We start from the raw sequence: 25,312 nt of genomic DNA, 5'->3' as shown, positions 1-25,312 counted from the left end.
TACTTTCAAAGGGTAGGAACTGCTCAAGGAAAACACAACAAAAATGTTAAAAAAACAAAACACAAACAATGCTGAATAAAAAGAGTAAAAGAGAAGTGTACTAGTTATTTCAACTAACCAAATAGTCTCTTCAGAATTAAAAAAAAGGGACGGGCACACTGAAAAATCAGGAAAACTGATACGTTAAGTCAGGAAAAGTGCCTTCGTTTTTTAAAGTAAGTATCCTCTAATGGGACTTTAAAGATAACGTTTAAAAATCAAAACATGGAAGGAAAGTAGATACTAATGGATAATAATTTCACATTTTTAAAAAGAAAATCAAGTTTCAGAAAGAATAACATTAAGGCTTTTGCTAAATGATAAAAGGAATTTTCTCTGGATACAAGTTTCCTAAGGTAAATAAATAGGAAATCTATTCATTTATAACTGCTCTCACAAAGTTGCACAGAAATAACAAAGTTGTTCTTTTTCTTTCTAAAAGAAGCTAGTGATGGTTTAAGTTGTATGGTTTTTCTTATGACTTTGAAAATGTTTTTTTATCATTTAACTGGAGAGTCATTAACACTAACAGAAAAGGAAAGACTGCCACCTACTGAACTGCCGTCACTTTCACATTAAAAAAAAGAAATCAATATTCTTATTTTTGCTGCAGCATTTGAAGTCTCCAGCAAGAATAAAAGGGATAATTAAATATTACTGTGTATATTTAACCATTACATTTTTACTACTAATGCTTGATAAAAATGAATTATAAGTTTAAATCAGTCTGATGACACGAATGAGAAATAATTAGTGAGTGTTAACTGTGCCCATGGCAGGGTATTAGCACAGAGCAGGAACAATTAACCAACACAGTCACAGAACATCACCACACTCACAACAAAAAAAGAGAAGGAAATTACTGCTTCTTTCCTTTGGTAAAATTAGATGGAAATAACTATTTGAATTATCTCAAATGAAATTCTCAAATATGTCCATGGTTTAGAAGAAGTCGATTCAAAGTTCCTAAAAGTAGATCAGTAAAACTCAAGTCTATCATTAAAAAAAACAATGGAAGAGACCTACAGAAATTTAAGAGGGGACTGTAGACTTCTGGCCGATACAATCTGCACAGCCACCTGTGTCATTTTATTTCTCTCGAAGCTGATCAATCATATAAAATTTGGAGTTATGCTACGGTCTTCAGGGTCAAAGGACCCACGCCAGCTGGAACAATATCCCACTTCACAGGCATGCAGGAAAGTCCCCCCAAGAGGTACGAGCTGAGCCTACTCTACGCCACGGCACTCCACACACCACGTCAGGGTTTCCATATTAGAAAGAACTAGGGCTGACGACATCACAAATGTGTACACTGACTGACCTGTACGTGGTCTTTTTTCTGGATCTCATGGCATGACAACCATTATACTTGGTGCTGAGACCTTCAGGAACAGACTGTAAATGTGGCAGGTTCTAAGAAGACCGTATTAAAGATCCACCATAGCAGATAACATCTTTCTCATTCATTTACAACTATCCGATGGAGGCTACTATTCCCATTTCATAAACGTGGCAACCAGGGCAGAAGAAAAAGTGAGCAGGCACACTCTATTTGGGAGGAAGTGAAACAATGGCTTTAAATTGTCATACTTCAATGAAATAAAGTTAGAAATTCTTGGCACTCAAAGTCCTAACCTCGTAAACTAAAACTTAATGTTTGATCTTTAAATTAAAAAAACAACAACAACAACAAAAACACTAATGTCAGCTGTTTTCCAGCAATTTCTGTTCTAAGAATTCAATGAATGTTAATTCAGTGTCCTACAATGACAAACAGGGTCGTGGTTAAATATGCTCACTGCACCTGAGGTCAGTGGAAGGAGAGCCTTTGTACCCCCAATATGGTGCCTGACACAGTGTAAACTGTGTGAGTAGACCAGCAACAGCAACAATAAGAGGAACAATGAGTAAACCTGGGCTTCCTTAAAGCAAGTGTATCCACGGCCCTTAACAAGCAACAAAGTCCGCACTGAGTCTCAGGTTCAAGACGGATTATGTAGCCTTGAACTCCACCTGATACCTTTTTCAAAAATAAATACATGGTTATGGTAGACCATTGCCTGAGGGATATGAGATCCAGTCTAAGTTTCAACTCCGGATCAGGCCCGTCTGTTTACGATCTGGATATTCAGATCACCCACACAGTCTCCCAAACCCTGGCTCTTCTCTCTGTCTGATTCTCTACAACCTATCACCGATTCCCAGCCACGCAGTAGCTCTCAAATCCGGCCCTTTCTCAGCCCCTCCTCTTCATCGCAGTCAGGACGCAGGCCCCACAGCTCTGCCCTGGATGACTACAGGCAGCTCTAGCAACATTCTCCCCACAGCCCCTCCCTCTTGAGTTTATCCTTCTCATTGTCACCAGAATTCACTAATCTAAGCAGCTTGTCCCAGCTTCTTAGAAATATCCACTGATTCCCTCACTCCTTATAGAATACTGGGTAGATATCCCATGTTATAAATAAAAATCATATGTAAATATTAGCCTGATCTCTCTTTCTCCATATAGATCAGATTCTAGGAAGGCCCTTTCTTCTCCGTTCAGCTCTGTATCTCCAGAAATACGCAGCATGGCTGGCATACAGCAGGCTCTCCACAACTATGTGAACGAATGACGAAGTGATTTTGATTCCTCTGTGGCACCACTGGCACAAGAGCAGCTGATAGGCACTATAAGTGAAGCAAACCACTTCATATTGCTTTATCAGGAAAAAAGAAAGCTCTATGTAGCTAAGGCAGGTAATTAGTTAAAGAAAATACAATTACTGCCCTGAAAAGACTCAAATTCAGGAAAGCAAGACAGAATAAATCCTAACTTACAACAAAAGCATTAGACTATCAGCCATGTAACATCTATTGCCCCACGACTGATAGACCTCCTGCTCCTAAAACACACGCACACGCACTCGTGCACACGCATGAGTGTGGGAAATATTCCGAAAAATGTAACTGGACAAGAGAGATGTTTAATTTCCGGAGATTTTGAAATTTGTGGGCAAAAATAACAAAATCTTTTTTTGTTGTTGTTGTGGTTCTGGATGCCTGCAAGGGAAAAATAGTAAGTAAAATATCAAAATACTTAATTTTTCTAAGACACTTGAAATGATTACTTTGTGGGTTTAGAAACATAAAAACTATCTTTCTGTAATATTGGAAATGTGTTCTTCTTTTTATAAATCCAGAGAGAATAAAGGAAAAAAATTGAGTAGGAAAGAGAATTCTGACCAAGTCCACTATAAGTTATGATCTCTTATATCTGAGCATGATGGTACATTTATCCTCTGTCTTGAAATGCATACATCTCTACCTTAGGGCTAATTTTGTTGGTTTGAATGCAAAGCCAGAGAGACCCAATTTTTAAAAAACCTGTACTCCTTATGCTCTAGATAAAAACTATTTCAAAGGATGACAATAAGTCGGAAGAAAAGTAACATGAGTAAGAGAATCAAATAAGATGTTATCAAAACATGACTTTTCCCCAGTAACCAGTATTCAAGAGGTCAGTGTGAAAGAAAAGAAAAAAACTTGAAGAGTCACAAGATAAACCTTTCTCTTTTCTTATACCTCTATTCTGAGAATAATACCAGGTGATAAAGGGTACACAGGACAGTAGGCTAAGACTGAGACATCTAGGACTTGACCTCTCTGCCCCTCAACAACTGTGGGACTTCGGGCAGGTTACTTTCTGAGACAGTTTCCACAACATTCTGAAGAAATTTCCCTAAGGACAGCATCCTTGATCCATGTCTTGAGTTTACTTCTCAGGCAGCCTGAAAGGACTTTAGTTTTGTGCAATAAGAGGTGGAACGTAGAATAAATGTAGGATTGAAAGAGGGAGCAAGACCAGTGTAAGTTCCTGAGAAAAAGAAAACCAATAAATAGCTGGCCAACAGGATAGAGAGTCTGAGAGGCGTGACAGGAGACGCAGTCTGGGGAGTCTTCTATACAGCTGGTTCTTGAAACCATGAAAGTAGATTCGATCACCCACTGAAACTATATACAGTGAGAAAAGCAACAGGTCCAGAATCAAATTTTAGAAGCAGCCACAGTTTAGAGGCAGAAAAGTCATGAAAATGAGCCCATGAAAGGCACAGAGAATTAATTAAGGAGTATTTTGTCTCTGAAGAAAAAGAAGTGCCCAACAGTGAGACATTCAGCAAAAAGGTTCAATGAAGGGAATCCTGGGAAGAAAAGTGGCAGGTGTGGCAAAGTACTTCTGGGATCTTCCCAAACTGCCACATAAAAATATAGCAACATAATGAGGGGACAGAGTTCACGCAGTGACAGCAAAATACGAGGGGTGAGGGCTGACCACCAAGGGCCAAAAAACCTAATTATGGCCTGTCTGTGTGGGGCACATGGCCAGAAGCCACGGGGAGACTAGCCAGAGACAGCAGAACCGCAGAAAGCCAAGAGGTGCTCCCTGAAAGCCTCGAGGACCAACGTGTGAAGAGTGGCCCAGAAGCTGCATGGGTGTGACTTCTTCCAGGATGAGGACAGAAAGGGGTTGGTGGGCACAGAAGCCAAGGCAAGGGCTACGGAGGCTCAGGAGTCCAGTCCTGAGCTTTCACGTCTGACCCGCCACTGCTCTGCCCAGGACAGAGCCCACTGAGAAGAGACTTGTTAGGACCACATCACGACCAAGCAGAAGGGGAAACTGGCATCACAGAGAGAGAAGATCCAAATACAAGTGGAGCAAGAAAACAGAAAATCTCAGAGAGCAAGCTGCCTGTCCTACGCATCACACTGAACAGGAGAGGGAGCACTGCGAGCTTCCTTCTAGATGTTCTGAAGCTACACTCATACACACACAGCTTCCCTAAGAAAACGGAGACTAAACACCAGCACAACATGTCTACAGACAACAAAAGTACATGAGAAAAACATACTCAAAAAGACAGATGAAAACACTACTGGACTCTTCTGAAATGGTCTAAAAGGCATGAAAGAACACAAATCAACATTAGAAAAACTCAGGTATGAGGTGACAGACCTCAAGAAAGTAGCTATATGAGCTGACGGTGTGCATATAGTGCGATCACAGACAATCGGGATGAGTAACAGGAGAGCAAAAGGAAAAAGAAAATTTAGCCTGTTCCAGTAATCATGAAGGACAACAGTATCAGTGTTAAAAGTGTTACCACTGAATGTGTCATCTCAGATGCAGCGGAAGTGTGGTTATGGGATGATCTAATTATATCCTCCTGTTCATGCCTGGGAACCAGAATTCTTAGTTATGGACAAAGTATCTACTGACAGAACAGTAAAAAACCCCACAGGCCTGAGTCTGAATTGGAAATGTCCGTACGGACTCATGAGGCACCCCGCCCCTGGTCTATCCATTCACACACATGTGCGCATATACTTTTGAGTACAAATATTTACTTCCTAGAAATGGTTCTAACAAGTACCCCGAGTGCCCAGATCATGGACATGAAATGCCATTTCCCTGGAAGCCAGGACTCCTTGGAAAAGGATTCCAAGTGTGGGACAAGAACACACAAGATAAGCCTACGACATTTTGATACACCAGGCCGCAAGGATGCCATCAAAGACTACTAGCGCCATGTGAAAAGGATTCAGAAGCAGACTGAAAAGGCTGCCACTCGCCAAAGAGGGGACAATCGGAATTGCAATAAGGGTAAATATTGTAAGGAAAGAAACCTATCAAATATGCTTAAACCTACAAGTTCATAATGATATTTAATAAATAATTATCACCTATGGATAAAAAACCAATTCATTACCTTGAAAACTGAGGGTACAAAATGAAAGAGCACTTTACCGTCGGAAAATTATTCTAATGAAAGAATGAAATAAAAACCTTGCAACTCCAAGGGATTAATGCATCTATGCAGTATAAGTGTCAACACCGCTAACGTCAAAAAAGTGAAAACTAGGGGCGCCTGGGTGGCTCAGTGGGTTAAGCCGCTGCCTTCGGCTCAGGTCATGATCTCAGGGTCCTGGGATCGAGTCCCGCATCGGGCTCTCTGCTCGGCAGGGAGCCTGCTTCCTTCTCTCTCCCTCTGCCTGCCTCTCAGTGTACTTGTAATTTCTCTCTGTCAAATAAATAAATAAAATCTTAAAAAAAAAAAAAAAAGTGAAAACTAGACATGCGTATCCGCCTCCTGACGAAGGAACACGACAGTACGTGTATCTTGCCGAAGGTACTAAACCAGAGCCTCATCCAGCCTGAGATTCTCGCTGCCAATGTGCAGAAACACACTGGACCGCACTATGAGCACACCATCCGCAAAATCCACTGCGGGCAATCGTTCCAGTCAAATGACCCAGATTCCCCAACAAATAAATGGTAAGAAAAAGGCAGGGATTGGGCTGGGAGGTGGGGGCCTGCATAGGAAAAGAGACTTAGAAGACATGTCATTATGTAAGTGGGGGTGGCTTACGCTAAAGGGGCTGGGGCTACACAGTTGACTGATAGAACTGAAGGCAAGAAGTAACCCCTATGAGCTTCAGATGGGGTTACTTCAGAGGGAACGGACAAGGGGCTGTGAGTGTGGCTGGGCACATGGGTTTGGGAGGAGCTTCTGTGAACTAGGATGTGATTTAAGAGGTATCTGCCTTATAATAATTCACAAAGCTACATCTCCCCCAAGAGAGCGGTTAGGATAAAAATTTCATTTAGGTCAGACAATTAGGTAGGAATTGGTGGTCACAGTGAGTGCCGTTCCAAGGAAGGGATGTGGGTAGAAGTCAGAGTGCACAGCTTGAGAAATAAATGGCAGACTTCGGAGTGGACCCCAAGTCTTGACTCAGAAGTCACAGTGTCTCACGTGAAAAGATCTCGAAGGATTCATACCTGTTGAACGAGGTTACTCGTGGGAATTGGGAGAGTAGGGAAAGTGAGGAGGACCTTTCATTTTATGCTTCATATACCTGGACAATGTTTTATTTTTCAACGCTCCTGTTACTTTTGTTATTTTAAACTTGTAAATGTTTATTTTTCAGAAGGGCTCGATTATGAAAGTAGGAAGCCCGGGGAGGAGAAGAGACAAATCAAAAGAGCTCCAAAGAACTTCCGCGGAGGAGTTTAATTTACGAAGATAGTCCACCTGTAGCAGGGGGCGTCTAACTCCCAACTCCGCACGGGCTGTTCGTGGTGACTTTCTTCCAAAGAGGACAGCCCGGGGAAGAGGGAGAGAGTAACTTCAAAGGGAGACACCACCTGAACCAGGCGGTCCCGGTCAACCTCGGCAGTGGTAAACCGCACCAACAGCCCACACCCCTGACATGACGTGAGCTTTCCCTCTGTGGCCTTGCTCCCCAAAACTAGTAAGCCCCGTCTGATCAAATTTCAGGAGAGGGGCATTCTATAACTAAAACTGTCAAGGTCATCGAAAACCAGGAGAGTCTGAGGAGTCACAGCCCACAAGAGCCAAGAAGACACGATAATAAAACCATTGGCATCCTGGCTGGGATCCTGGAACCTGAAAAGGACATCAGGTGAACACTAAAGATCATGGATTTTAGTTAAAATAACATATCAAGGGGCGCCTGGGTGGCTCAGTCGGTTAAAGCCTCTGCCTTCGGCTCAGGTCATGATCCCAGAGTCCTGGGATCGAGCCCCGCATCGGGCTCTCTGCTCAGCGGGGAGCCTGCTTCCTCCTCTCTCTTTGTCTGCCTCTCTGCCTACTTGTGATCTCTCTCTGTCAAATAAATAAAAAAATCTTAAAAAAAAATAATAACATATCAATACTGGTTCATTGGTTATAATGAAGGTAGCATGCTAATGTAAGATTAGTAATAGAGGAAGCTAAGTTTAGCATGTAAGGGAACTCTGTACTTACCTTCTCAAGTTGTCGGTCAAGCTAAAACTATTTTAAAGAAAAAGTCCATTTAGAAATTAAAAAAAAAAAAAAAAAAACCAGAAACCCAAAACATCACAGTATCTTTACCAAGTGCAAGGTTAGGTGGGTACGTTTCTTAGCGTAAGGAAAGCCAAGCAAATGCCTTCTACTTCTCTTGTTCTCACACAGACAGCTTGGGCCAATCAACAGGCCACCTAGAAGACTCTCCCAGACCAGCGATCCAGTGACCACCCTCAGAACCCAACCATGACTCTGGCATAATATGCTATTTTCAGACATTCTTCAGCACCACAAAACAGGGAGCAAAAAATATGTTACGCGTGTGAATCTGAAAATATGTATGGCAAGCGGAGGAGAGAATGTTCTTGGATAAAACACACCGGGTGCCAGCCATCAGCACTGGAACAGTCTTAGCAAAACGCGCGTTTATAAAACATCGTCAGAGAGGTCTCATGTCTAAACCTACAAGTGGATGCAACAGGCAAACATTCCCTCCGTGTCCTCTCCCAAGTCACCCCGAGCCTGGGGGGCGTCTGAGTGCTCCTCGGCCGCAACTGCTCCAGCCCACCTGTCACCTGTGTGTTCCTGCAGCCCGAGCCTAGGACCACCACCGTCCTGGTCTAGTTCTCCTTGAAGACTCACTTCACAAATGTACACTGTTTCACCTGAGAAGGAAATTCCTTACGAGTGAGGACGAACATCACGGTTCCGCGTCCTCTCCGGGAAGCGCCGTCCGCATCTACACGAACGGCCCACTCGCCCTTCTCTTCTGTCCACGTCTACACGAATGGCTCACTCGCTGCTCTCACCCGATGCTCGCGGACGTCCATGCGGCAGGATTACTAAACCTCTTACAGAGGACGCCTATGGAGTTCAGAGAGGCAAAGCAAGCCAGGAAGATGATTAACTCAGGGAGCCACTGAGTCACGCCGGAGTGGCTCCGGGGGCCCAGGCTTCCTCCACAGCCACCTGCTGCTACGCCCTAGGCAGAGCGCTCACAGTGCTGCGAGCAGACAAGGCTCTTCTCGTGCTCTCCTGACACGAACCCGGCTGAACCATCGAGAAGTGCGTAGTCTCGTGACCATACTCCGCTCGTTGTATTTTATGACCCAAGTCTGGCCCTGTCTGTGACTCTTAAGGAATTAAAAAGCAAATGAAGGAGCCGGGGAACAAGCAGGATGATCACAGGTGTGCACGTCCGCACCGCGCTCTGCACCACTAACCAGAATACTGGGAACTTTCTAACACGCTGTACCCGTGGGGGAGAAAAAAGATTCCAGATTGTGAATGATTTATTACACTGACTTGGGAGGCTATATTAAAAAATGGTAACCAAAGGACTGCATTTTATAACCTTCTCCCTGACTAGCAGGAAGAGGTCTGATAAGCATCTTATTGTACTATCACTTCTCGCATCCTCGGGACCCTGTGCACACCTTAGGAATCAGCAATCTTTCTGCTCCTGAGGGAATCTGTAACGTTAGCTGAAGAAAGACGTGTTCAAGGTGGCTTATGTTATTTTCCTTTCAAAATGTTTATAATTTATATTAATGAATTAAATGAAATAAGATTTTTTTGGCCTCAAATAATTCAGAAGAGAGACTCAAAAAATTACTGTAGTAATTTCAGACCGAAGTCAGTGTTAAAATCCCAAAATTGTTTTTCATACTCTGTTATTGGTATCTTACAGTACATACTGATATTGATTCTGGGGCAGTATTTACAAGCGCGAACCATGAATTTCCTTGTGCAGCATTTGGAGGCTATAAAAATAAAATGAGAGGGACTAAGTAGTTAAATGCTGATGACTATCAAAGTCCTCAGCTTAGTTTTCAGTAGGGAGCTTGGCAGGGCTTATCACATTATTAAAAATGATTCAATAAACTCTCTAAGTGAATAAATGGAGGTTACGCATGGACCAATGATGAGCTTGTGCGTGAGTCATGGGTTAAGATTAATCAAATGTCCATCTGAGTCCAAATTTTTTAAAAAGCCAGAAAAAAAAATTAAGCAGTTTGTTAAACAGGAGGCAGAAGAGGAGACAGAAAGATAGGCAAACCACAAAATAAATTTAGAAAGCTCCAAAAGGCCCAGAGAAAATGGACTAAAATGTTATAAATGGAGAAGATAGTAGTTTTGGTTCAAAAACATGCCAACTGATCACACACAGAATTCCTGGCTGGTGAAACTTACGGCTAATTCACCGATCTCAGACTCATCATCACCCGTCACCCAGAGACTCGCTGACATGCTGGTTACTTACGTTAGCGCGTCTCCCTCAGTTTCCTCCTCTGTAACACCATAAGGTTCGTCCCAGCACTGAATTACCATTCATGCTTTTTCAGCACAATTGCAAATTTTGTACTTCTTGTCCTTGTGAGTGGCCTTTCAGCTACTGTATCATGGGCTAACTTCACACTGCTTTCACGAAGATGTCTACGGTGCTTACTAAATCACATTGAGGGACAAGAGCAAAGCAGGAAATTCTTGGCCTGCTTGTTATTCATGATCTGTCTATAAAACGGAATTCTCTGCAATCCAGCTACTAACCAGGCCTCTGCCCAAAAAACCCTCCTTTGATAATGTTGATACTGAAATGCAATGGTTATTATTTTTAAAATAAACAAATATGTGTTTAGAGAAGTTGTAATAAATACAGGTTTCTAAGGTCAAAGACGCTGTCATTAGAGAATGAGGGGTTTCGGACCTCCCACGGGGGCTAGAAAGAGCAAGATTTCCTCAAAGGTGATACAGGCTACAGCTAACAGCAACAACAACAAAATCAGTGGTGAGGAGGAGAGAGAATTTTAAGCAGGTACCATGGAAAGTTGGGATGACTGAGATACATCTGTGGATTTGCAAGTCCTGCTGTTACGAGTACAAAAGTAGGCCTGGAAAGAAGAAGCAACGAACTTCCACAGAGAAAACCTCACAAATAGCACTTCACTCAGTTTAAGGACATTTACGGAAGGCGCGCTCTGTGTGAAGCGCTCGGTGATACCAGTGCCTGCTTCAGCCAGTATCCCCAAGACCCCATAGCAGGCAAGTGCTGAGCTGAGAAGCAACGTCAGCTTCCCAAGCCACTCAACTCTGAAAACTAGGACACCTGCCTATCTAAATTTCCACACATATACAGCTACCAACAAGCCTGGGTACGGTGCTGCCTCCCTGACTCATCACGGACAGCACCAGCGCTCCACGGGAGGGTCCCCCTGCACCCAAGATCCGCAGTATCCAAGGAGGGGACGCCAACACACAGTCAGCCCTCCCCACATAGGGCCAGTTCTTCAAATGGCAACACCGACACACAGACTGTACAACTATTCCAAGCGCTCCAAGATGCCATTAAATTGGAACCGGAGATTATAAGAAACGGATTACAAGAAATGGGAACCTTGGAGTATTGCTGGCGGAAGTAAAATGGTGCAAACATACAAGTAAAAAGGAAACGAACTGCAACTTTTCCACCTTTACAAGGAAAAAATATTATGTGCATGAGAGATGAGAAATTACTATGTATCTCTTTAGAACCTTAGTGAACTTAGATGATCAACATGTAAAATCACGCAGGGAGGAAGGAACTCTGCCTTGATTGACAACTACGCCTGATTAGCTATTATTTTTTCATCAAAAATTACGTATGGCCAAACAATAAATATTTCTACTCCTCGTTAAAAAATGAAGGTAAATCTGCATGACTAGTGCCTAGTGAATATTTATTCACTGTCTGTTTCCAGTATCATCTAACTCACATTCACAATAAGAGGAGAGGAAAGCAGCAACCCCAATTTTCCTTTATGATGCAAAGATTTTCTAATCAATTTAATATCCTAATACATCTATTATTGAAAATTTAGAAAGGAAAGAGATGCCTGAAAATTTAGAAAGGAAATAGGTGCCTCATCTGACATAACCTTCGCTGTGCCATAGCTCTGCCGGGTGATGCCAGTCCAAGTTTGTTGGCTTAAAGGTTAGATTAGTCTGCAAACAACATTAAAACATTTTGATTGCATGTCTAGAATTTGTATGTTGGCAAATCATTTTATATAATTCAGGAAAAGTAAGATTAAAATTGCGTTAAAGTCGTTACAAATGTAGGAGTAAAAAACAAAGAAAAAAATCACAAACCTTCTTGTGAAGACACAATGGGTGGCATGTAATCAGGAATGTATTCTTTTCTTTCCTCTGCATCTTTACTTCCAGGTTGAGGAAATTGAAGGACATTGTTCTTACTAACAGGAAATGAAGGAATTTGATGTGGGAAAGTCACAGGTTCAATATTGTGAATATAGTCTTCTAGTTCATGAAGACTGACCCCCATAAGCTGGAAAGCTTCACCAACGTCATCCAAAATTGGGTCTGTCCGGCCATCTGAAACAAAGTCAAGAGCCAAGCAAATTATTTTAAGAAAATTCCATGAATACTTTTTAAAATATTAAGAAGTATGAGGTTCGCAGGTAGCTCAGAATCAAATATGCTCCACATACTTAAGACTGAGTTATTGGGAAGAATTTAATAGACTTTGAACAAAACAGCATGCTGTTTAAACATGAGAAAGCCGCTTCCTGAAGTCAGGTTGAAAAAGGATCCGACAAGCAGACCGTTCACACAACAGTCGGCTAGGACCGAATAAATATCAGAAGCAGTTTACCAACGAACAGTGACTGACGAAATGTAAATGCCCAGTAAATATTACCACTACTGTTTTTTTAATCAAGCAACTAGAATGCTGTCCATTATATTGTCACCACGGTTCAGGGATGCATCTCTGGAACCTAAAACAGGTGGCACTCTAAGTATTTGTTGAATGAACTCAAGTGCTTCCTCCCCTGCCATCGCAGATTGAACTCTGTCTGGTTTTGGTGACCCACAGTCAGTGCGGTGAAGCAGCAGATGATCGTCCTGACTCATCATCGGAGGGTCAACAGCAGCCTAACACTATGTCACCACGCCTACATCAGTCACCTCGGTTCACCTCACCACGTGGGAATTTTGTCATTTCGCCTCATCACAAGGGCGAGTGTTTGGTACTACTCGTGCTTTTAGGCATCCACTGGAGGGTCTTAGAACGCATTCCCTGTGGACGAGGGGACACTATGCCACTGAATCAATTTTTTAAATCCAAGAAAATTTACAGAAAACACTTAGCTCAGAGAGATAATTTATGAACAGATTTTAAATGTTATTAGAAGACACCATACAAAAATGGATAGAAATAGAAGGATACAAAGTTAAGGTGAAATTCTCTTTACGAAAATGGTGTTTTTTGTTTTGTTTTTTAACTGAAATTTCCTATGATCACTTCAAATTCAGTATGTCTGAAATTAAATCGTGCTGTAAAATGAAAATAACCCAAAGTTTATAAAAATTAGACACACGCTTGCTCACGCCCACATAAAAAAGTTCTGGAAGGCTATACATCCAACTGTTAATAATTTCAGGGGCTGAAAGCTGCAGAGCAGAGGGAAAGAAGCAGGAGACTCTAACTTGTAACTTCAAACACTTCTGCTGTCTCTCAATTTTGCTACAAGTCGGGGTTACTTCCATGATGTAGAAAATAGCAGGGATAAATAAAATGGACATTCAGTCTTCCTCTTAATGCTGTAGATATGCATTTCGACTCTTCTATTCCTAGGAAAAGCACTGGTATTCTCTTAGTCCAGAATAAATGATCATCTTGAATTCTTCTATATGCTTTCCAATTTCAACACAAGACCCTCTGGTTCTCCCCTCCTCCTGCCCATGTCTGGCCAAAGATTTCAAAACTCTTTCTTTCCCTCTCTTCCTACAATCACTTCCAGTTCAGTTTCCAGGTGTCCTCACTTGAGTCTTCTTGCACTCAACAAGGACACTATTTTCTTAAGACGATCACTTTCATCACATCGTTTCCCTCCTTAGATTAGAAGCACAGTGTTTCTGACCATGCTTTCATTTCCTCTAAGTCCCTCCCAAACCTGATTTCACTGTTTCACGTGTCTTGTAACACCGTCCTCATGAACTGGCCACACAGCTCAAGCTGGCCGCCTCACTGGTACTTCATCACAATCGGTCCTACTTGGGTATCGTAGGTGATGCTTTTCTCTGGCCTGGCGTCCATTCCATGTCTATGCAGGCAGGCGTCAAAGCCCAATTCAACCCTCATCTTCCCCACGAAGTCGTCCTGCCCCAGCCCACAGCCATCTCTCCCTTACCATCTTCCTTTTGCAGTTACTGCCTATATCGTGCAATTCTTGTCACAAGTACTAGTCCTAGAGAGTCATTCTGAAATATTTAGAACCCACTTTCAGTGCACACACACGTATTTAATACATGACCCAAAACAGCGAGAAACACCTGCCCAGAATGCTTTCACAAATCATTACTTAGGGAAATGTACTGATGGCAACTTCTGATACTTGCTTCAACTTGAGAGCAATTTTTTCAAGAAGGAGCAAACACCATCCGTTTATTTTGTTCAGTCTGCACCCTTGTCCACAACCTGTGGGCTGATATCTCCAACACAGTGCTCAGTTCTTCCCCCCTTCCAAGATTTTATTTATTTATTTATTTATTTATTTATAGTGTGAGCAGTGGGGAGGGGCAGAGAGACAGAATCTCAAGCAGATGCTGCACCGAGTGCTCTGAGTGTAGAGCCTAACACTGGGCTTGATTTTACAACCCTGAGATCATGACCTTAGCCAAAATCAAGAGTGGGCCGCTTAACCGACTGTGCCACCCAGGGGTCCCAGTGCTCAGTTGTCAGTGGTGCTCAGTGAATGTTGTCAAAAAGTAAAAAAGGATTTAAAGGAGGAGAATAGAAAACTGCACAGTGGTAACCTGAGGTCAAAATTCGAGCTTAAAACTAGGATAGTCCATAGCTAATAAGTATACCAGGAACCAGCATTTTCAGTAAGTCACAAAACCATGATCATGAACCTGATAATCACATTGTTACTAAAAGCAAGCAAACGGACTACAGAAATTGGGTAATTAGAAAAGGGGTTAGCATTAACACATGGCAATGATTACTCGACTCTGGAACACCTGGTTACTTGCGGTGCCAGCACATACTCTGGTTCTGTGTATAAGGCAGGAAAGGTAACTATGTATTCAGGGGATATTGTCATTACCTAAAAACACAGAACATCTGTCCTTATTTAGGGAACGTGGTAGCAAAAACACAAGCTGGACTGTGTACAACCGCAACAGTATACTCAGGGACCATGAAGCGGGGGGAGGGAAGGAACAGAAGCAAAAGCCAAGAGAGCAGTGTGCTGGTGGTGTACTTTCAAGATAATAATGAATGAGAGTTACTTTGCAGTGCCGTATTTATATCAGAAAGATCAGTGAAATCGAGCATTCCAAAAATACACATTTTGGAACTCAAAAAGTCAAGTGACTAAACAGCTAGTATTGTAGTAGGTTGTCAGTTCATTCATCTACTCAGCAAATATCTCCTGGGTGCCTAGTATATGATGGCACTGTACTAGTGCTAATAGAGTACTGATACAATAAAGTTATCGTCTGGAGAGAAGAAAAGGAAAGGGTGAGAAACAGACACAGATAGTTACAAGACACGGTGTTATGTACAGGAATAGGCACAGAATTCTGAGGACAGATGACATGAGTTTCCCAAATCAAGTAATAAGTGAATCTCAAAATAGAAGTAGTACTACGGGTAGACCAGCGGGTGAAGGATACTCTGGGAAACCCCACACGTATAGGAATGGATAGTTTACAATGTTTTGGAAAAGGCAGGTAGTTTGGAAAAGGCAGAACCGCGGGATGTAAGAAAAAGCTCACGACGAAAACCATGTGCTGTTGAAGAGCTGAACCTTTCAACCTGTAAGCAATGGAGTACACATTAAAATATTTTTTAAGAATGACACGATCAAATGTGTGTTATGGACAGATTATTTTGGCAGCACTGTGCAAGCTGAAATGGAATTGGGGGCCTAAGATGTAAAGTGTGTCTGTGGGTCTCAAGTTTCCAATCCAGGAGCCACTTTAATGAAGCAAAATATTTTACGAAACACTTCACTCCGTTCTACAGCTTACCCACCTGAGGAGTAACGACCTGAAATTTCAATGAATGGTAGTTCCCCCCTATAAATAGACATACACACACTTACTTCACGTTAGTGCGCTGCTGTGTGGTTTCTATTAAGTATTCCGAATTATTAAATGCCATCAGCTATAGATACTACCGGACACTCCCTGAAAAATCATAAACACTTCAGCCCAGACGACCTGGGGACCCTTGTAAGCTGCCTGTGTTCCCTCCCCTACACGTTGATCACCACCGACATAGAGCTATCAAGGAGCAAATCGATGAGCAACGGAGATGTAAGTGAAAGCGAGTCTAAGTGAAACTGACAACGCTGGCCTCGGGAAAGAGAAAGCAGGGGATACTCTCTGCGAAACGAACAAATCCAGAAAGAAGAGGCAGTGTCCCCGACGGAGCAGAGCTGTCAACGAGTATGTGTTGTCAGGAGCTGAAGAACGGCTAGCCTTGTAAGAAACGGCCGGTAGACGGAGCGCCTGTGACAACTAGTTGTAGTAGTTTGCAGGCAAGGGAGGAAAAGGACCAAAGTAACAGAGGCTGCAAGGCATTCTGGAGCGGGTTCTACACGCAGCGAAAACGAGACCATGAGAAAGACCGATGCCTCTTTCCGACCAGAGAAGAGGTGAGAGGGTGTGGAGCTGCGAGCTGAGACCGGGGTCCCGGCTGGAGGCGGGAAGTTAGTGGGTGAGGAAGAGGCACCAAAGGGATGACTGGAGTTTCCAGGGGCAGTGGAATCCGGGGGGCGTCAGAGGCCGGGAAAATGCCCGATCTCTGGGCAGGGGAAAAGGACGGACAGCTCGGGGACGCGGAGACGGAGAAGGGAAGACCGGAGGTGTCACTCGTGACCGGCCAGAGGCAGCCCTCCCGCACCCAGCCCGGTACTCACACAGCTCAGAGTACCGATGGCAGCCCCGTCCCAACTGCTGCAGATAGCGCTGCAGCACGTCCGTGAGGAGGTGGCAGGCGCTGAGTTGCACCGAGTCCCAGCCCAGCGCCTGGCAGATCTGCGCCACCGAGACCCTCAACAACGACCTGGAGTAACTCTCGCACATCCCGCTCCGTGGACTCCACCGCAGCCCTTGCTGCCACTCTCTCCACCCCCACCGCCTAACCTTAGCAGAGCCCTCGATTCATCCTCTAGGGCCCCCGCGGCGGGGAAATCGTCCCCCCGACCCCTGGCGACCACCTCAAAGCTCCAGCAGCACGGAGCGCGCCAGCCTGAGAGCCGCCATTTTGGGCTCGCTCCGCCTCCCGCTGGACGGTCGCCGGGGCGAGGCAGCACTAGCCGAATGCCGAGCGCGCCAATGAGGAAGCTCCGCCCTGTTGGAGCAGAGCGATGGCGTCGGTAGCGACTCTCGGGCCTGGGAGGATGCAGGAAACGGCTGGGCTGAGCGCAGGTGGAGGATGCGCCCGAGGAGGCAGGTGCTTGGGGCCTTCCCGGGTGGGCTCGCTTGGAGGGGACGGGAGAGGGGACCGTCAGTGGCTTAGGGGCCAAACTGGGAGTCAGGATATGAAATTGAAATGCGGGTGTTAGAGGGAAGTGGGAACCCGAGAGGCTGTGAGCTCAGGGGCGGGATTTGGAGCGTGGGAACTTCAGTGCCCCCAAATGCGGATCTGATCGGATCTGATCTTGCCTAGGCTGCTGCTTACGGTTGTGTAGGTTAAATCAAGCCCACGCTACTCGGAGGTTAGAAGCAGGCGAGTGAGACACGAGCCTCGGTGCAAAATTTATGGGAGCACCAGAGAACGGGCGATCAATCACATTTTAATTTAGTATTTTTACGAATCCAAGCCACTTCCCCTAAATACCTCCTCACTCGCCTCTTTTGAATCCCAGCCCTGAGTTCAGTAAAACTCAGTTGCCTACTGAGGGGGCAAACAAGTACCTTAAATCGATGGAGCGGGCTGAGAGAGTGGGGAACTGTTCTCCCAGCCCCGGACAAGTGTGCCAGATCTCTCGAAATTGCCGGAAATCTGGACTTTGTGATAAATCTCTCGAGTTGTAAATATTACCCAGCCTGAAGGCAATTGTAATGGCTGATCTAATGCTCTCTTAAGTATGCCCTTTCGTGTGCCCCCTGACCCCACCCCAAGCTTCTGGACTATTCCTTCCTTCCCCTCTTCTCTCTCCTCTGTATTTTCCTGTCAGTTTCTCTGTTCTTCTGCTTGGCACAGTGCATTTAGTATCTGAGTTTATGTGCCTTTCTCAATAAATCGTGTTTCTGAGTGGATCTACGTTCTCCCTATAGGGAGTATTCCAGAACTGTGAACATAATAGATACTCAATTTTTAGGAGTCTTAAAACCACAGTACAACTGAAAATGTGGTGCTTCAGCCAAATGACAATTCTGCAGAGATGATGCTTGGTGGCAGGGTGCCTATAATATCTTCTTCAATGACACCTGTATCCCTAAGATTATCAGGGACCTTTGGGAAGCACACTCCACTAGACACTTTTAGTCCTAGCCTTACTTGACCATTTTGTAGCCAGTTGATAGTGTTGAACACTATCTTAATTTTGAAACTATCTTATATCTTGGACTTCACAATAGCTTGTTCTTTTGCTGTACCTCCAATATTTCTGGAGGCTCCTTCTTTTTTTTAAATTTTTTTTATTTTTTATAATCATATAATATATTTTTATCCCCCGGGGCTGGAGGCTCCTTCTAATTTCTATATTAGACCCTTCTTCATTTGCCTGTGTGTGTGTGTGTGTGCGCACGTGTGCACACATGTGTGTGTGTGTGTGTTCAGCTCCTTAATCCTTTATTTCAGAAAATTTCAAACCTACAGCAAAGTTGAAATAGAAAAGTGTAAGCACAGGCATATACTTCACCTAGATTCACCAATTGTTAATGCTTTGTTACATTTACTGTATACGTATACACACATACTTTTTTTTTCAGAACAGTTTGAAAGTAAGTTGCAAACTTCATCACACTTAACCGAAAAATACTTAAGCATGAGTCGCCTCAAAGCAAGAACACCCCCCCCCACACACACACATAACCATATGTCACAGGTTCAGTTCCCCCAGGAAGTCATGTCTGGGATGGAGATCAGCCTGCAGAAGGTTGAGAGTGCTCCAGTGGCTGCTGAATTTACCCATGGTCCATCAACATGGGGCAAAAGAATACCAAGAGACACTGAACCAGACCACTTGGATGCCGACCAGGTCTCCTTGCTGCCCACTGTGTAACTGCTGCGTGGCTTCCTAACGATCACGGTCAATCACCCCTGCCTGCATAATGACTTCTCTTTCTGTGTGCTGACCCCTGGCTGAAGTGCCCAGCTGGCAATGGTAGCTGATATTTCTTTTTTTTTTTTTTTTAAGATTTTATTTATTTATTTGACAGAGAGAGATCACAAGTAGATGGAGAGGCAGGCAGAGAGAGAGAGAGAGAGAGGGAAGCAGGCTCCCTGCTGAGCAGAGAGCCCGATGCGGAACTCGATCCCAGGACCCTGAGATCATGACCTGAGCCGAAGGCAGCGGCCTAACTCACTGAGCCACCCAGGCGCCCCGGTAGCTGATATTTCAATGGGACTCTTGTGTGTCCCGTGCCAAAAGCATTCCCCCTTTTGCAAATTAGAACTGTCAACCTGGAGGAACCAGAGTTGCGGGGACAAGGACAGTTTCGCAGGCAGGTCACTGAGAATTATGTTTGTAGGGGCCCAATTATCCAATGATACATGGAGAAACAATGAGGACCACTGGCCCTGCATTCTTTGGGTCCTTAAGGATGCCACTAATTTCTCCCTTCCCCTTCCTCCTCTGAGCCGCAGGACCAATCTCAAAAACTTTTTTCAGGAACCTGTGTGGAAGTTGTGCCAACTTCCCTAAATATCTAATGTAACTACACATCAAGAAATCAGGGAATCGGGGCACCTGGGTGGCTGTGTGGGTTAAAGCCTCTGCCTTCGGCTCAGGTCATGATCTCAGGGTCCTGGGATCGAGCCCCACATCGGGCTCTCTGCTTGGCGGGGAGCCTGCCTCCACCTTTCTCTCTATCTGCCTGCCTCTCTGCCTACTTGTGATCTTTGCCTGTCAAATAAATAAATAAAACCTTAAAAAAAAAAAGAAAAAAAAAAGAAATCAGGGAATCAACCACTGACTGGGTCTATCAACCAGGGACCCAGTACTTCATTTATTACTGGGCTCATCTGCCCTCACTCTAACAGAGGCCCACGATGACTCTGCATCTTCTGGTTTCAGTCTCAACTCTGCCCCTTGTTCAGCAATTCTCAAAATGTACATTTTGAGTATTTCCTTTCTCCAGTGGGTGGTTACTTGAGTCAATGGCTGTTGGTTCCTTTGTGGGAGGAGGAGAAAAATCATTCTCTCTCCATTTGGTGTTGACTTCTTCCTCTTAAAGCCTTAAGAGTTTCCGTCTGAAAATTGGCTCAGATCCAGATGCTGGGCAAGGAGTCATGGCTGCTCACTGGGGCAACTGTCCTCAGCCACCTAGTTGTCTATCCATGAATGGTTTGATTTTGTTTGAGGAGCCCACTCATTGGCTACCTGTCTGTTTCACCCACCCTTGTCCTGGGAACCATCTCTAAAACTCATCAGGTGACTTCCTCCCCATGCCTTAACTTCCCTTATCATGAGCTCATGTGCATGGCTTCTGACTGATATGCAGGGAAGCCCAGCCCTTTTTGCCTGTACTGTTGTACCGTCCTATTGTCCCCACTTTGCTTGAATATCTGAACACTGATACCTCATACCAGCTTGTTTCCTTTTTATACCGCCCTAGTTCGCCAGTGGTAAAAAGTGTTACAACCTGCACATTCTGGAACTATCTACCTTATGCCAGGACCTTATGCTCCATCTACCACCAGTGCTGAGGGCCTTGGGACCAGCCAGATGGTGACCCAGATCCTAAAATCTGCTGCCTCCACCCCTTCCGATACAAATTGATCCAAGCAAGACTGTCTGGGAAGCAGCCTTCTGAGATGGAGCTCAGTCCATAGGAGTGCTCTTGAGATCAGGACCCAGGAATGGAAAGAAGGTAGAGGTGGGAACGGAGACCTCCTCTGCTGAGTTCCGGCAAGGGGGACTGGCTTTATATTCCCACACTGAGCAGGCGTTGGGTGTGGGCTGCCAGGAGGGTGGGGGCTGGGACCTGGGGCAGGGCAATCTCCAGCTGAGGCAATGCCAAAGAGGGTTAAGTGCTAATGGCTGTGTCCTGACACAGTTCCAGAAGCTAGGGGGCAGGAGGAGACACACCCCTAAGTCCTGTTGGGAGGGTTTAAGAGGAGCATCACTCTCCACTACACCGTAATACGTTGTTGCACACACAGACTCTAGAGTGATACAGTAGTACATTACCCAGGATCCAGTGGGTATTCAGATCTTCCCATGATCCCCAAATGCCTTTTATAGCTTTATAATTTTTCAATCCAGAATCTAATTAAGATTCACTCACTGCATTTCGTTGACACGTCTAGAGTTTTTTGATAAGATTAGGTCCCCCCCCAGTTGTTTTTTAGGGCTTTCGTTTATTTCTTTTTTGTCTTTTATTATATTTTTGCAAAGTCTAAGTTTTGTTATTGTGTTTTCCTTTTTTTTTTTTTTAAAGGACAGTCATCTTATAGAATGTCTTGCAGTATTTCTCACCTGATTAGGTTCATGCTAAACATTTTTGGCAATAATATTCTTACACAGGTTAACAGCAAGAGTCATTTTGTGCCATCGCTAGTGACGAAGTTTGGTCATTTATAAACCTTAGGTATCAACCAGTCTCTCCATTGTGAAGTATCTTTTTTTTTTTTTTAACTTTGAGATTAATATGTAATCTACAAGGTGATACTTTGAGTTGATTTGACCTGCTTCTCCCCAACCTTTCACCACTCTGGTTCTATGAGCTTCCATGTCTGGTCTCTTTCTGAGTCAGTCAGTCATTACTTTGGTGGTTAAGAAGTGGTGATTTTTCTAATCCCAGCATCTCTTTCTACCTTTCTCAGCAGATGTTCTAGAAACTTGTCTCATTTTTTTCTAGTATGCTATTAGTATGGAGTCAGACATTCTTTTTTATTCAGTGGGCTAGAATCTCTTCACATTATTATTCTTTTGCTGCTTCAATTGTACCGTTTGGCCAGCAGACGCCCTTTCAGTCCGGTTGCTGTATGCTTTTAACGCACCTTGGTCATTCACTGGGTGTTTCTGTAGTTGGTGGCACCAGATTTTTCCAGGCTCACCTTATGCTTTTTCCTGCCCTAGACTAGGAATTAGCCACCTCTCTAAGGGGCTCCAGTTCTTCCCAGTGAGGAGCACTACTTAGAAACCAAGATACGAGCTCTAGCTGACCTTCATTATTACTGGGGTGTCATTGCTTCAGGGCCTTTTAGTAGAGAAAGCTAGAAAAACGAAGATTCCAAATGTCTTAAGTATACACTGATACCTGATTCAAACCCCTAATTCTATATTCCTTACCTCCTCCCATTTCATATTAAATCTCCCTCCTTCCCAACTTGAGAACCCTGTTTTCTTTTCTTTTTTTTTTTTTTAAGATTTTTTATTTATTTTGTCAGAGAGAGAGAGAGCGAGAGCGAGAGTGAGCATAGGCAGACAGAGTGGCAGGCAGAGTCAGAGGGAGAAGCAGACTCCCCACGGAGCAAGGAGCCCGATGTGGGACTCGATCCCAGGACACCGGGATCATGACCTGAGCCGAAGGCAGCTGCTTAATCAACTGAGCCACCCAGGCGTCCCGAGAACCCTGTTTTCAATTGTATCAAATATTTGCTTTCTCCTCTAATACCTTTGCCTACTTTTTAAGCATTTGTCCTCTTTTTATATGCTTCACTCTGGTAATTTTCATGGTTATATAAAGATGACTCCCTAAAATAATGATTTATCCTAAAATTTTTTCTAGTTCAGACTAGTGTAACTAACTGCATCTTATCAATGACGAATGTCTATCTGGACGAATGTCTATCAACTCAAATTTAGCGTTTGATGGATGCCCTAAACAAAACTCATCATTCTGTTCTTGGCCGTATAGTTCAGGAGGGCAGCTAGTGTTCATCTCAATTACTGATCAATGTCCAGTAGACAGCATCATATCTAGCAGGCAGTCAGTGCCTGATAAATGTACGCCTTCTACAATTCGTCTTGCAGTCGCTTGTAGGCTTAGAGCACAACTATCTCTACTAATCCTGAATTAATGCACTTTAATGAAACAGTGAATTTTACCACATGTGTTTTCTCTCAGTGAAGGTGTTTTGGGAGAATGGATTTGAGGTGAGCTCGTGGTGGCAGGGAGACAAGAGCCTTCTCCAAGAGCTGCAGCGGTGGGGACAAGGGGTAGCTGCTGTCCGAGTGTCACATCATCTGCTGACACACTAGGAGGACCCAGTACCGGGGGACTGATCATCTTGAAAGCAGAGCTCTGACTCCCTCTAGGAGCCCTAGTCATTATCTGGACACGGCAGTGCTGGGTACTGGGATTAAAGAACCCGTGCCCAGCGGGTTCCAGCCCAGGCGGAGGGGGCCCCGGTGCACTGGGGGCAACACCTCCTATTCAGCACACCCTGTATCAGATGCTAAGTATTTGGCAAGCATTAGTTCATTTGATTTTCCTAACAACCCGACACACTAACTACTATCTTCATCTTCACTTTACCAATGTTAAGACGATGGAATCAGTCACTTGCTCCAGATCATACCGCCCGTAAGGGTTGAGCGGGGTCTCCATCCCACAGGTGCCACAAAAAGTCATAGAACAGATATTTTAAGATCTGCAAGGTCTTAAAAGGTTTACCTATTTACCTGGAAGATTTTCTCCAGCAAAATATGAGCGAGGGGAGTGACACAGGAAATGAGATCAAACCCAGATGAGTGACACACCTGACATAAGACCACTGATGGAGCAGAAAGTCACACTCGAGACAAATGGAGGGCTGGCGCCATGAGGCCCCACAGCTGTTGTCCCCCGTTCCAAACCTGTGAGTCTGTTATGCTGAGTCTCATGGATTTCTACTCAGCAATGTGCTTACATTCCTGCTTTTCTCCCTGCTGTGTTGTCTACAACATGCAGCTCACCCTCAGAGAAGCATTCTGCTGTCCTTGACACTGGAGGTGGACCAGCGTGTTTAGAAGATAAAAAAACGCCCCCGGCCCCATTCCTTGCTAACATTCCTGAAGGTGATCTGGTACCTTGAACACACGTACGTGTCCACCTGATGCCTCAGCCTCATTCATCAACCCACCCAGTGACTCTTACAAAGGCTCAGGGAAGCTAGAGAAGGACCCTGGGGGCCGTCCAGCTTCTCCCCCGCAGCCCTCTTATAGGAAGGCAGTACCGTTCCTTACAGGCTTGTGGTTGCTCATCAGTTTTCCTATTACTCACTGTTCAATTCATTTTTGTGGAAGCAGTTGGCAAAATAATAAAGCATTTGAAGACATCTTTCTAAATAGATGAATTTATTTAATGGTTTTTAGAAGAGCACCATACAAATTGAGAATGGGTATATATTTTTATTATTTTTTTATAGTTCCATAGTCTTTGTAATTTATATATTACTTTTATAATTTATATATTGCATTTGTAATTTATAAAAGCAAAAAAACTAGGCGATCCTGGGTGAGTCAGTCATTAAGCATCTGCCTTCAGCTCAGGTCATGATCTCAGGGTCCTGGGATCAAGCCCTGCATTGGGCTCTCTGCTCAGCGGGAAGCCCGTTTCTCCCTCTCCCACTCCCCCTGCTTGTGTTCCCTCTCTCACTCTGTCAAATAAATAAATAAAATAAAAACCTTTAAACAAACTTATTTTCCTATTTTAAACAAAAAGAAAACCCTGACATATTGGCATGGCTAACTTGTGCATAATCAGGCTGGGCATCCAGTCTTAATGGTTATCTAAATGTGAGTATAGAACGAATTATACTGAAAGGTTTCTCAGTGGAAAACTTGGAAAAGATATTTAAATTTTATTTATTTATTGAAGATTTATTTATTTGAGAGTGAGTGAAAGGGAGATCACAGAGAGGGAGAGGAGACTCCCACTGAGCAGGAAGCCCAACTCGGAGCCAGGTCCCAGGACCCTGGGATCATGACCTGAGCCAAAGGCAGATGCTTAGCGAACTGAACCACCCAGGTGCACCTGTGTTTAAACTTAATAGATAAGAAAGAGCAAATGACTCCTACAGCATTGTTACTTCATTTGGTTGGATGTTCTTTTTGAAAGAGCGTAAGAATGAAAGCCTGGGTTAGCCTGTGGCCTGTTGCCTCCTCCTTCCTCCCCACCCCAAATACTCTGGACTTTGGAAGGGTAGTCTGGTACTGTGAAATCAGCAGAGGCTCTTAAATTATCTTCTTACCAAAAAAATTTAGCAGTAGCATGTCAGTATTTTTTGATACTTTTAACATCTCATTGTGAAAACTACTAGTTACTAGTTA

General features: G+C 44.0%; 1 protein-coding gene and 1 long non-coding RNA gene across 3 annotated transcripts in view; one reads left to right on the top strand and one right to left on the bottom strand.

Annotated features, from left to right (window-relative positions):
* TAF3 (TATA-box binding protein associated factor 3) overlaps window positions 1-17,165 on the bottom strand; it is a 170,392-nt gene extending 153,227 nt beyond the window's left edge. The window contains exons 1-2 of one of the 2 annotated variants that reach the window (XM_059404061.1): window positions 16,802-17,165; window positions 12,000-12,242 (exon numbers count right to left, since the gene is read on the bottom strand). In XM_059404061.1, the coding sequence (XP_059260044.1) occupies window positions 12,000-12,242; window positions 16,802-16,967 (409 nt within the window). In that variant the 5' untranslated portion in view covers window positions 16,968-17,165. The remainder of the gene's footprint in view (window positions 1-11,999; window positions 12,243-16,801) is intronic. The other variant, XM_059404060.1, reaches the window with a different exon arrangement.
* Window positions 17,166-17,287: 122 nt separating this feature from the next.
* Window positions 17,288-25,269, top strand: LOC132020044 (uncharacterized). Its single transcript, XR_009404906.1, has 3 exons — window positions 17,288-17,337; window positions 20,670-20,924; window positions 23,952-25,269. It is a non-coding gene; the product is annotated as an uncharacterized LOC132020044 (long non-coding RNA).
* The last annotated feature ends 43 nt before the right edge of the window (window positions 25,270-25,312 follow it).

The sequence above is a fragment of the Mustela nigripes genome, chromosome 6, assembly GCF_022355385.1.
Source record: "Mustela nigripes isolate SB6536 chromosome 6, MUSNIG.SB6536, whole genome shotgun sequence".
In the NCBI taxonomy this organism is placed as follows: domain Eukaryota; kingdom Metazoa; phylum Chordata; class Mammalia; order Carnivora; family Mustelidae; genus Mustela; species Mustela nigripes.
This window is presented reverse-complemented; position numbering and strand designations above follow the sequence as displayed.